Source organism: Gavialis gangeticus, unplaced genomic scaffold (genome assembly GCF_001723915.1).
Source record: "Gavialis gangeticus isolate Ggan-Ray unplaced genomic scaffold, GavGan_comp1, whole genome shotgun sequence".
Taxonomy (NCBI): Eukaryota; Metazoa; Chordata; order Crocodylia; family Gavialidae; genus Gavialis; species Gavialis gangeticus.
In genome coordinates this window covers 76155501-76168472 of record NW_017729034.1, presented here as the reverse complement: position 1 = coordinate 76168472, position 12972 = coordinate 76155501, and the positions used below count along the sequence as shown (strand labels likewise).

The 12972-nt window shown below is 41.1% G+C and overlaps 1 protein-coding gene across 5 annotated transcripts in view; it reads left to right on the top strand.

Moving 5' to 3' along the window:
- Positions 1-12972, top strand: part of SCAF8 (SR-related CTD associated factor 8) — a 198272-nt gene that overhangs the window by 58742 nt on the left and 126558 nt on the right. For all 5 annotated transcript variants that reach the window (XM_019526807.1, XM_019526808.1, XM_019526809.1 and 2 more), the window contains exons 5-7: positions 1467-1623; positions 6137-6267; positions 10270-10446. In XM_019526807.1, the coding sequence (XP_019382352.1) occupies positions 1467-1623; positions 6137-6267; positions 10270-10446 (465 nt within the window). The remainder of the gene's footprint in view (positions 1-1466; positions 1624-6136; positions 6268-10269; positions 10447-12972) is intronic.

The following is a 12972-nucleotide window of genomic DNA, read 5'->3' as shown; positions in this document are numbered from 1 at the left end:
AGTTTGTTACCCCTCCCACTCCTCCCCCCCCCCCCCCCCCAAGCACCATTGCCACCTCTGGGGGGGGGCGGGGAGTTTGCCCTGCTGTCTATTGCACCCCCTCCACCAGCATCCTGTGCCACCACCTCCAAGGAGCAGGAGGGGAGGGCCAAAGCCAGAAGTGCTGACGTTGCCTCTCCTGCTCCATCCCTGCCATCATGGTGGCTCTGTGCTGCCTCCACCTCCTGTCTGTAATGCTCCTGGAGCACTCTGGTTGGTTGGTTCAGCAACCAGTCAGTGTGCTCCAAGAGCATTACGGACAGACACAGATGGACTAAACCTTTTATTATAGTAGAAACATTTTTTTTAAAAAGTACAAGATTGTGCAATGATAGTTTTTGTTTATTCAAGCAGACCTCATTATAACTCTTCATTATTCCTCTTTTGGTAAGCTAGAAATGAACAGAGACGTACCTATGCTTTAGGTTTGCAATGTTTTTTACTGAGGTATAAAAATAAGATTAGAAAGAAAACACTTATTGTAACTTCAAAAGAGCTACTTTAATTAGCACTACCATTCTCTTTCTGGAATTCTTCAAAAAATTATTGTTGCACAGTCTCATGCACTGTACTAAAGAAAATATGACAACTGTTTTTATGTTGTTACTATGTAAGTATTAAAATCTCCTGGGAAATGTTTTCTTTATTAATATTTTAGATGTATTTTTTCAGGAAATTGTGTATTAAAAATAGCCCCGTTTTTGTAGGACATATACACAAAGTTTGATTTCATTCTACTATTTGAACAGCAAGTATTAATTTACCTATTATTAATCTCTCTTCTCCACATTTTGGTGGGGACAGATGAAGATAATACACAGGGATAGACAAGTTAGAGCAGTGTCAATGTTTTCTGATTACAATTTTAGAAAGTAAAGATTTCCTATTTCCTTAAGGCAGCAGTCAGCAACCTTTCCCAGCCCTTGTACAAAACAGGACAAGCACAGGTCTGAGACAGGTTGGCACTAGAATCTGGCTGCAGCCACTTTTCTCTAGGGCAGCATGCTGCTGCTGCTTCCCCCCGTCCACTTCTCACCATCACAGCACAGGGGGAAGTATGCATTGCTGCCATCTCATCTGCCCTCTGTGGCACTGGGGGAAGTGCCTTGTTGCAAAAGCCCCAGTTCTGCAGACTATATCCAGTGGCTCCATGGGCCAGATCCAGCCCATGGGCCATTAGTTGTGACTCCTGCCTTAAGTTAAATTTTTTTCTAAATTTGTATCAAGAATACCAATTTAAGAAACCCTTGCTTACTTTGTTTTGCTATTTTAGTTCAGTATTTGACTTGAGTACAGAATTTCAGAAACCCAAAGCTGAACCTTTTATAGTGTATTTCTGAATACTAATTTTTCCTCTTGGTGTCTGTAACAGGAAATCAACAATGCAGTTTTCTAAATATGTCTTTTGTTGTCTTTCTCCTTTTTAGAGTAAAATTGTTAGAGTGCTGAATTTATGGCAGAAGAATAATGTATTCAAGAGTGAAATTATTCAGCCTCTCTTGGATATGGCAGCAGGAATTCCTCCTCCAGTTGTGACCCCAGTCTTGCCTACTACCACAGCTGCTATGAGCAACAATACTCCAGGTAATGGAAAATGAGACACAACTTTCATAGTAAATTGGGAAGTTTTATTCAACGCTCGGAGCAGATTTTTCTTAGACTGTCAGCATTTTGTAACTATATGTGCTTGACATTTTTCACTAGCCTTCAGGCAACTATTAAATTTAAATTAATTGTTTTGGAAGAAAAAACCTGATTTGTGGTAGGTAATCGGCCTCCAGTTTAGTGAAGTATCATAAATATTGGGCGGCCAGGCCTGTTCCATAGTGCTGTGTTCTTGTTTGTTGTGCATAGGATTATAGATTCGTAGAGTCGGAAGGGACCTCAGTAGGCCATCTAGTCCGACCCCCTGCCCCTGGCAGGCAAGAAAAATCACCAGCCCTGGGGTCGTGTGATCCCAGCCAGGTGCCTGTCCAGTCTCCTTGTGAAGACTCCCAAGAATGGGGCAAGCACCTTCCTCCCTTGGGAGCCCATTCCATATTCTGGCAACCCTGATCATGAAGAACTTTCTCCAAACTTCCAACCTAAACCATCTCTCTAGTAGCTTATGGCCATTGTTCTGTGTCATTCCAGGGGTGCCCTGGTGAACAGATCATTGCCTACTTCATGTTTCTCTCTCCTTATGAATTTGTATGCCACTACAAGGTCCCCTCTCAGCCTTCTCTTGGAGAGGCTGAAGAGGTTAAGGTCCCTTAACCTTTCCTCATAGGATCTTCCCTACAGGCCATCAGGTGAGTGGCTCTTCTTTGGACCCTCTCCAGGTTGTCTACATTTTGCTTGAACTGCAGCATCCAGAACTGGACACACTACTCCAGCTGCAGTCTGACGAGTGCCATATGGAGGGGGAGAATCACTTCCCTGGGCCTGTTTGTGAAGCACCTACGGATGCACAAAAAAGTGCGATTGGCTCTGCCAACTGCTTCATCACATTGGCAGCTCGTGTTCTTCCTGGAGTCAACAGTGACTCCAAGATCTTTTTCTGCCTCAGTGAAGCTGAAGTAGGTATGTAGCCTGTAGGTATGATGGCAGTTCTTCCTCCCTAGATGCAATAACTTGCACTTGTTCTTATTGAATTGCATTGTGTTGCTCTCTGCGCACTTCCCCAGCCTGTCTAGATCAGCCTGGATCTGGTTCCTCCTCTCCAGGGTGTTAGCTGTACCCCATAATTTTGTGTCGTCCAGGAATTTGGACAAGGTGCTTCCCACCCCCTTATCCAGATCACTACTGAAGCTGTTGAACAGCACCAGCCCCAGAACTGAGCCCTGAGGGACTCCACTGCCCACATCTTTTCAGGTTGACACCGACCCGTCCATTACCACCCTCTGAGTGCAACCCTTGAGCCAATTTGCTACCCAGTCTACCATGTAATCATCCAAGGCAAATCCCCCTCAATTTATTTATAAGGATGGTATGGGATACCTTGTCAAAGGCCTTCTTGAAGTCCAGGTAGATAACATCCACCTCAACTCCTGCATCTAAATATTTGGTGGCCTTGTTGTAAAAGGAAATTAGGTTGGTTGGTCAGGACCTGCCTGCTAAAAACCCATGTTGGTTACCCCTCTGCATCACATTAGCCAGCGAGCTCCCACAGATGTGCTCCTTGATCATTTTTTCTAGGATTTTCCCAGGGACAGAGGTAAGGCTGACTGGTCTATAGTTCCCTGGGTCCTCCTTCCTCCCCTTCTTAAGGATTGGGATGATGTTAGCCCCCTTCCAATCATCCAGAACCTGGCCTGAGCACCATGAGAACTCATATAGCCTTGCCAGTGGATCAGCTATGACACCCGCTAATTCCTTCATTACCCATGGGTGGAGTCCCTCTGGTCCTGGTGATTTTGAATACGTTCAGTCCCCTCATATTTAAGGGGACATTTTGGGAGTTGTCTTGTCATACTTCTGTTGTCCATGTTTCCTTCTCTGTCATTACCTGGAAAGTTCGAGGAAACCCTCCTATTCTGGGGTTGTCTGGGATATTGTTTAGAAGGGTTGGTTTTGTGTTTTATTTTAATACTCTACTTGCTTTTATAAGTTTCTTTCTTCCCTTTATTCTCTTGTTTTATAAGTTATTTTGTTCTCTTACTATAAGCTACCCTGGTATTTTTTTTAGGAAAAGCAGTATATCAATCTCATGTAAGGATTTTATACAACTTGTTTATGTAAATATAATCCTTCTAATACAGTAGTGCTCAACCTTTTGATACCTCAGGCTGGGTAAGTGGCACAGGGCCAGTCCACGGTCCAGACTGGACCCTGCATGCCAGGATCGAGGCCTGTGGTCCCACGCTGCCCCCATACTACCTCCATCTGGCCCTGCTTGCTGGGTTCAGGTCTTGTGCTGCCCCTGCACAGTTCCACATTCCTGGGTTTGGGCTCTGAGGCCCTCAGGCCACCTCACCTTGCCCTGTGTACCAGAATCAACCCCAGGGCACCACACCACCTCTGCCTAACCTAATACCAGGGTCAGGCCCTGCCCATCCAACACCCATTGGCTGGATGACAGGGCACCAGGGCCTGGAGCTGGCTCGTGAGCCAGGGGTTGAGCACCCCTGCTCTAATGTACACACAATGTTTTGAGCCTATGCCTTTCTTAAGTAGAAAAAGGCAATATGTAAAGTAAATTGCCTCATTTTTTTTCATTAGTTTTGTATATTGTAGCTCATACACTACAGTTCAAATGAAGTATATCTTGGGTCATTTTTTCCCCATTCCTGTTGTTTTCCATTTAATTTGTATTTTATTGCATTTAATTGCTGGGATAAATCAATTTTCATATACTAACTTTTTGAGTTCTGAATTTGATTGTCTTTTAAGAAGTGGTCATTTGGATTTGCCATTGCCCAGCACTTGTTTCCACTTCCAGATTGCAGGCAGAGGAATTGCTCTGACAGCTGGAGCAGTATTCCTCAAAACTACAGCATGGAACTTTATTAGCAAGAATCCCAGCATTTGATCTCTGTATCTTTTGACTTAGACCTCTTCAAAGCAGTAGGAGGGAGATGGAGAGGGACTTACTCATGAAACGTGACTGTGGCGGGTGTAGGTAGGAACCAGGTACTGTTGACAAGGCTCACACTGAGGAAGACGTGAGTCTAGTAGAGATTTAGGTTAATGGACATCTACTGTTACAGTCAGCTGAGGAGCAGGTATTAGTTTTGTTTTACTTTGCAGGAGGCCAATATCTGCTTCCTTCTCTAGGGCTAGCCCCTCTCTATTTAGAGGTGGTCATGTGTTCTTTCCTTTGGTAGACCTTTGATTTTTGTGAATATTTAAAATACTTAATGTTTACCACTTGTATTGTTGTCTACTTCAAAGCCAGAAGGGGTTACCGAGTAGCTGTATAGTTGTCCAAGGGTGAAACCTGCCTCTACTGTGATGTTATTACTTAATGAGATTGGTTCTACTATTCATTAATTTCTGGTATTAGTTTAGCTCATGGTGATAAGCGACATACTTTTTACTAACTTTTCTGTTTGTGTGTTGCCTCAGGTGTTCCCTCAATATTTGTTTTACTTTTCACTAGCTGTATCTTTCTGAAATGCTGCTATATAAACTCTGCTCCTTGAACTGGGTCCATATATTTTATTGTGTGTATGGTGCCTAGTATCCTTGATCCCTGATTTAAAAATAAATAAATAAAAAAATTAATAAATATAAGGAGCATTGCTTTAGAATCAATATTGGTAACTGTAGTTATAAAATTTTATGTTTCCCTTTCAAAGAACTAAACATAATTAATAATGCCAACATTGGCTATGTTCCTTATTCTTCCTAATTGCATCCATTTTTTTCGTGCTTCTGTGCTTAAAATAGGATTAAGGACTGTATGTAGGTCCAATAGTTCGGGGGAGCATGGTAGTGACAGTTGACCACTTTACCAGTAGTTCAAACATCTAGTCTCAGAAATCATTACCATCTAATGACAGAAAATGCATTTGCATCCAGTTCAAGTTGTCTTCAGTTTCCTTAGAAAGAAAAAGAAACTGCAGCAGAGACAGAGATGCTGTCTGATCCCAGATTACAGTGAACACTGTCACATTTTGCATTCATTGGCATCTTTGCTGGATAGGCCAACAATTAAATGAGTGGTGAACCACATTTAAAATACTCATATAGATAGTTGTACTAATCAAAGCTTCGGAAAGTTTGAATTATTTCTAAAATTCTGAATGTTCTTTAGATAAAGGTATTGGTAGTTTCCTCTGTGGCCAGTATTTCAGCCTTCCAGAATTACTGTAGTTAGTAAAGAACATTTTAAAACTATAAATGCATTTTTAATTTTCACATTTAAGAGTTGCTGTAAAGGAGTGGAAGCCCCCCCCCCGATAATTTTAGCTTCTTGTCCAAAAATTCAGTGCGCGCAGTCTCTTCATACTGTGAAATAATTCAGAATAGTCAGTGACGTTTTGATTTATGTCTTTACTTTTTGCTCATGTATCTTTACTATTGACAGCTTTTATTGCTTTATATTTTTAGTGAACCTCTAAAAAATGTATACATGTTAACAGTATTTAGTTGTACCTTATTTTCCACCTCGCAGGAACTCCTGTGACCCCTGTTACTCCAGCTAATGTCGTACAAAGTTTACCTGATCCTTGGATGTCTCAGATTGCTAATACAGATACGCTTGCTGCAGTAGCACAGATTTTACAGAGTCCACAGGGCCAACAGGTAAACGTTTTGTGGGCACTGATATTATTTCAAGCTGTATGAGGTCTACACTGTCTTTGTTTTTGCAGCCTATATGGGGGTTTTTTAAGTATAACTTTTACATGTATTTTTTAATTTGTGCTCAGTGTCCCATTTACTAGGCTATTTAGAAGTGAAGTATGTTATATTTGACCAGTTAACACTTTTTGTTCTTTGTGAAATTTTCTTTGTTCAGTAAGATACCAGGAAAAGATTGATTGCAGCCCATGCAATCCATGGTATTTATAATGTTGCAGAAGGTATACATGTTCAACCAGAAAGATTTAATGAGTGGGAGTGGTGATTTAAATGGTAGTTGAAACTTATTCCTCTGCTGAATGCCCATGGAAATTAAAAACTGCAGTATACATAATGTGGTCATTTAACACAGACAACTGTTTAGTTCAGTTTTCATTTTTGTTTTACATTTCATTGTTAAATGTACCCCTTTATTTTCATTCATAGGGCATTCAGGAAGTACTTTGGAAATACTTTTTAACATGCCACTTGGCCTCAATTTTCAGAAATGACTGATTTTGGTGCCTTAATTTCTGAATGCCCAACTAAGTAAAGTGGTCTGATGATGACAAAGACGCTATCATTTGAAAATCTAACCATATTAATGCACCAAAGTTGAACATGGAAAAGCAGTAGCTTCTTTTCAAAGTATAAATATTCATCTTTGAGAAGAAGTGATTTATACCATCACTCTGGCAGTCCCCCCACTCTCTGTTGGGACACCAAAAACTTCCATGCAGATTAGGGTCCACAAGTGTACCAGTATAACCAACATGCTGCCATTTGCAGGACTAAAAGTCAGTTTTTCTGTGTTCAGGAAAGCGGTGCCATATACAGCTGGCCAAAAGATGGAAGCAGGTGAATTTTTAGGCAGGTCACAATTTAGGAAAATTAGCATATTGACCCTGGAAAGGAGGAGGGGCTGCAAGTGTGAAAAATAGGGCTTTTTAATAGGAGTGGAGGGATATAGGACGTAAGAATGAAGCAAGAGCAAGACCATAAGGAAAACAGATGTTGGAGAAGACAGTAAAGGTAAAAGGCAATAAAGATTGTGGGTCAGCAGGTTAAAAAGGAAGGGGAAGGAAAAGGGAAGATTGAGGACAGGAAGATAACTGCAGAGCATGTAGAAGTTGTTGAGAAGGATAGAGACAATATGTGTACCAAAAAGCAGGATGAGAGAGATTCCGGATGTAGAAAGAGAGAGAACCCAGCAAGGGTACAGAGACTGACTTGAAATTAGTGTAAATGTATATAGGGAGAGAAAATTAGGTTTCCAAGATATCCTTTGGCTGTAGGGGCCTTCATTTGCTGCTGGTCCCTTTTTTTCTGCCCCTCGTCACCACCCACACATAAAAATCTAATAAAAAATTGCTTCCTTCATATTTATGATTGCATTATGTGGGTAAAAGAGGAGACTTTGTGACTTCATTATTGAATTTGCAGGTAAGCTGAGAGGTTAGACCAGTGGTTCTCAACCTTTTTGGACTCGAGGTCACCTCCATAACTCTTGTGAATTGTGTGGCACCTAATTTCAAAAATTTACTTATATATTACAGTGCCTTGCAGAGGGGCAGTGGGTGTGGGAGATCTGCCAATCAGGGAAAAACCTGAGCCTGCTTGTATCTGCTTATCTCCTCATACCTTGAGGCATCTTTCAAAATATCTGGCAGTACCCCAGGGTGCCACAACATCCTGGTTGGGAATCACTGGTATAGATCTAGAAAAAGAAGAAAGATGGGACCAAACACTAGAATGGAGAAAGGTAGGATGGTCACCAATCGTCCAGGATTTTTCTCACTCCAGGGCTTCCTTCTCTGCTTCTCCAGTTCGATTACTTCCTACACAAAACAACACACAAGAAGGTGACCCCATGGCTTTATCTGTCAGCAAGATGAATAGAAAAAACACTTTTTCACATGAAGTGTGTGTTTTCTCGCTGAGCGAAATTTCTCCAGGAGCAAAGCAGCGGCTAAAACGGTTCTAGAGCTGTAACAGATAAAATGGGCTGTATAAGTTGCCTGAAAGGGAGAGAAATTTCCACAATAACAGAGGTTGTCTCCAGTGTAGTAGCAGAGAAAGCACCAGCTTATGCATTTTTGGGGACAGTAGAAAACTAAACCAATCCACCTAACTTTATGTGGATTTTCCTAATAAAAAAGGAGTCATCACTTCCAAGATGTATGATAATCTTTGGTACTTGTCCATCCTAAAAGAGCTGGAAGCAGGATCCCAGGAACAGGTGGAACATGCACACTAAGACCATTGAAGGTTAGGTCTTAAAATAAAAAATAAAAAAGCTAAAAGAAGTGGAGATTCTGGCATTTCAAGCTGGATAAAAACTTAGGCCAAGATAATGTTGGAGAAACTTCAAGCATGGAATTGAAATGAGACCTACAAGGACAGATTTAGTTATTTCATTAGTGTAGCATTGTCTGGAACACCGTAATCTAGATATGTCCAATTCCTTCCAGAATATCTGTTTTCAAACAAAGCTCCAGACACTTAGGACACCAATGTGTTACCTCATGTAGGTGGCAAAGCCCCTTTTTCTTCCAAGTCTGAAGTTAATGTGAGAGAGCCTCTTTCCACATGTATGATCGATCCTCTTTCTTTTTCACTACATATTTATAGTTCTTCACCTAACGATGTTTTCCAGGTGTCTAGAAAACTCTTCTATCCTATGTCTTGCCTAAAGGTGTGGACTCCTATCCCTCACCCTTCCCATTATACAGCACTTTCCTTTAGAGTTTCTGTCCAAACCCTGAACCAGAAGCAGAAAAATTCAATATGTGTTGGACATGCTAGTATCTTCATAAGGTAACTATCTGAGAACTTCAGAGGAACAGAATTTCTTTCTCCATCTCCTCCCAGAGTTACAGAAGAGGTTTCGAGGCATTTTGATACGTAATGAGTGAATGCATAAGGTTCAATTTTCATCTCATTCAGAAAGTCATAGAAGTGCCTAAATAGCCATTGCAGAAGAGCCCTAGACATTTGGGCTATAGAAAGGAGGTGTTAGTTGACGAGATTAAATCTGTTACCTAGGATTCGCTATATATATATTTTTTTTTTTTTTTTTTTTTTTTTTTTTTTTAAACTAGTGCATCTTCCTGCTTTCTGTGCTGGTGTCTGCAGATACAGTCCATAGCAATTGAGTGTTTAGAGCACTTCCTTCAGGATAGTACCTTGGAAGATTTTTGGGGGGTCTTGTTTCCCCTGTTACCTGCTTGCCTTCAGGCTCTTTCCCTTGCTTTAATCTTGAGTCTCCTATATCCTCTTCCTGGTGTATTTTCTCACTGCTATACAGAACCCAGTGTCTGTGCTGTTGAAAGCTAAATCGCAGGCAAATTATGTTACCGTTTACTGGCTAATTTGCTTTTTGTGGTTTGGCTGAAACAATACAGAATCCCAGTGTTCCACTGAAACCCAGACTTCAACATGCAGCTGGCCTTGTAGCCAATGTAGACAGATATACCATTATGAACCTTTTAATACAGATATACTTCCCCAACATAAAATGAGACATCACCACTGTGATTTACTCTACATAAGTGTAGCTGCACTGCTACAGACTCCTGACATAAATGAGCACTTAGGAAAGTGGAATAGGCTAACAGATTTTTTTCAGATCAGGAGGAATCTAACTGGAGAAGCAGAAGAGGGGAGTCCTAGACAGCAGGAAAATCCTGGATGGTGACTGGTCGTCATCCTACCTGTCACAGCAAGTTAGGAGGAAGAACCAAGCATCTACACTATCTTGTCTGAGCCGCAAAAAGCAAATTAGTAAGTGGGAATACAATTTGCCATAATTACACATGGATTACAATGAAATTACAGAGTGATAGCCCCGGGTTAGCTATACTGTATATGGGCAAAACCTTTTCCCACGAGAAGGGCAGAAAAGCTAGCTGAAATCTTATGTAGGTACTTACTTTGGTTAATGTGGTTTTCCTGTCTCCCTTCCAGCTTCAGCAGTTAATACAGACGCTACAAATACAACAGCAGAAACCACAACCTTCACTGCTCCAAGCACTGGATGCTGGTCTTGTTGTTCAGTTACAGGCCCTCACTGCACAACTTACAGCTGCAGCTGCTGCTGCCAACACACTTAATCCATTGGAACAGAGTGTCTCTTTTAACAAGGTAGAATTTGGAGTACCAAAACTGGAGAAATACATGTGTTGTTAAACAGTGTGTGTGTTTGAAGTTTTCTTGTGGGTCATATCTCTGTATCTTTAGCAGTCAGTTAAGTAAGAAGTACATGATCAAGTTGGAGAGAAATGTCTTAGACTGTGTACAGTTCCAAGTACAGACATTTTCTATAGGGTCGTCCAAATGAAAATAGTTGAAGTATTTAAATCTAATTGACTTTTTCAAAAGACAGATTTAACTTCTTTTTCTATAAATATATCTAATGAAAATGTGTCAGTTTAACTTTTAAGTTTGTTTGCAGATCAGAAAATTGGGGTTGTGCCTTCCGCTGCCTCATATAAATGACATATAGGTATAATCTGAAAGGTTTTCTTAAAGGAAAAATAATATTTTAGAAATTCATATCTTATGTATTTCTTTTTCAGTTTTTCAATCAGTTCACTATGGATGAATAGAAAATTATTTTTAAGTTTTTTTCCATTTTACAATGGATAAATAGAGTATTAATAGGTTTATTACATCACAAATACCTAGAAAATCAACAGTGAACTAACCATAAGGTAATAGTGACTGAATTATGTTCCTATTCATTGGGAACAGCTCAAATTAAAGCTAGCATTTTGATATTTAAAGCTTAGGGATGAGGCCTTCTTTTAAAGGGACAAATAATCAAATAGATTTCCAAAGTGAGAAAATTAAAACCCTTAGACTTGTTCAGGAAGCCAAAAAGGAAGCTAATACAGTTGAAAGACAAGGGAGAAAGAAAGATGGTGTAAACCAGTGGTGCTGAAACTGGCCTGGGTCCAAATCTGGCATATGGGGTCATGTTATCCAGCCTGTGTGGATACCTGCGGATTCAGAAATTTGGTGGTAGAGGAGCACTCCTACTCCTCCCCTGCTACCAAATTTCTGGACACACAGGGAGCCTTTTGGGCTGAATGACACGGTTCTGTGTGCTGGACTGCAGTGGCACATTAACACACTACACCCAGATTCCTGGTGTGCAGGAACAAGCTGACACATGGATTGTTTGCTGTGTCTGGATCTAGGGTGTGGGCCTGGGTTAATGCTCTGGATTGACCTGTGGGTCAGTCCTGCCTGCTTATCCCACCTTTGGGATCTGGCCAGCGGATCACTCTCAGGTCACTCATCTGGCCTGTAGGGCAGGTGTGTGTGTGTGTGTGTGTGTGTGTGTTAATGTGCATTAGCCTATTTTAATGTGCATTAATGCGTCACTAAAAATTGTGCTCTTTAGTTAATGTGCATCAAAATAGGCTAATGCACATTTTCCAATCACCTCGCTCACAATGGAGGACATTTTTACACATGCAAGTGCCCAGCGCTGCAATGCTTACAGTTGTATAAGTGGTGAAATGCATATCAGCACTGAGAAAATGGTGGCAGCACGCTTTTGAACTAAAACGCATCAGAGGTGCTTTAGTTCAAAAGTGCACCACAGCCATTTTCTGTGCACTGACGTTCATTTCACTTCTTATACAAATGACTGTACGCGGTGTAGCGCATTTCGCTTCAGCTCGTGTGTGGAAGCAGTGGATTTCCGGCATGTTGTGGGACAAAGTATGTGTATAAATACCCTAGATTTACTAGATGGTAAGTTACTAAATTGTACTAGATTTAAGGCTCATTAACTAAAGTGCATTAATGTGTGTGTAGACATGCCCATAGAGCTGGAATGTTGAGCACTGCTAGTGTACACAGTGACAGAGGTAGAAAATAGGAAAGTTTATAGTAGCTTTGAAGGACGGATATCAAATTTAGTACATCAAACAAGAAGCCTGGTAGAGTATAGCTTCTAAGTTCTCAGGGAGAAAAAAGGAACAATAAAAGAAACATAAGTAGGCTGTAGAAAAGCTAAATAATCTCTTTTCAGCAGTCTTTGCTGCGGGGAATGTAGGGGAAATATCTGTCCCAGGCCCTCTCTTTTCAGATAATTAACTGCTAAAAAACTTGGTGTATGTGGAGGTCAAGGTGCTTGGTAGTGCATAGAACATGGAGTTCACCTACACTCAAACCACTGAAAATGAGAAAATGGGTTAGAGGGATGGATCTTTACAAAAAGAGCATTCAGACTAAAAGCATGTCACTTCTGCAGCATTACATACTCTGAAGCTGATTAAACTTACTGAGACTGATTCAGTAACAGGGACTGCTATGACAAGTAGATGCAAAGAAAACCTAAAGAATGTGCCATTGTTTGTTTCATTCCATTTGCTGTTAGGTACAGCTGTCTTGAATGGTAGAGGGATCCATTAAGCATGTTGGAGGAGTTGGCCCTGTGATAAAAGAGGATGTGTTTATGTATCTTCAGAGACCAAATATGCCTCATTTCAGCACTTGGCTCTGTATGCAGTGGCTGCATACACACATTCGGATAATCTGGGATAGCAGTTTTTCAACCTTTTTTGTACCAGGACCCATCTGTAAATATTGGCCAGTCCTGACCCGCTGCCCCCAGCCTCCAGTCCTTCGATGTGTGGGGCAGGGGGTGGGTGTGTG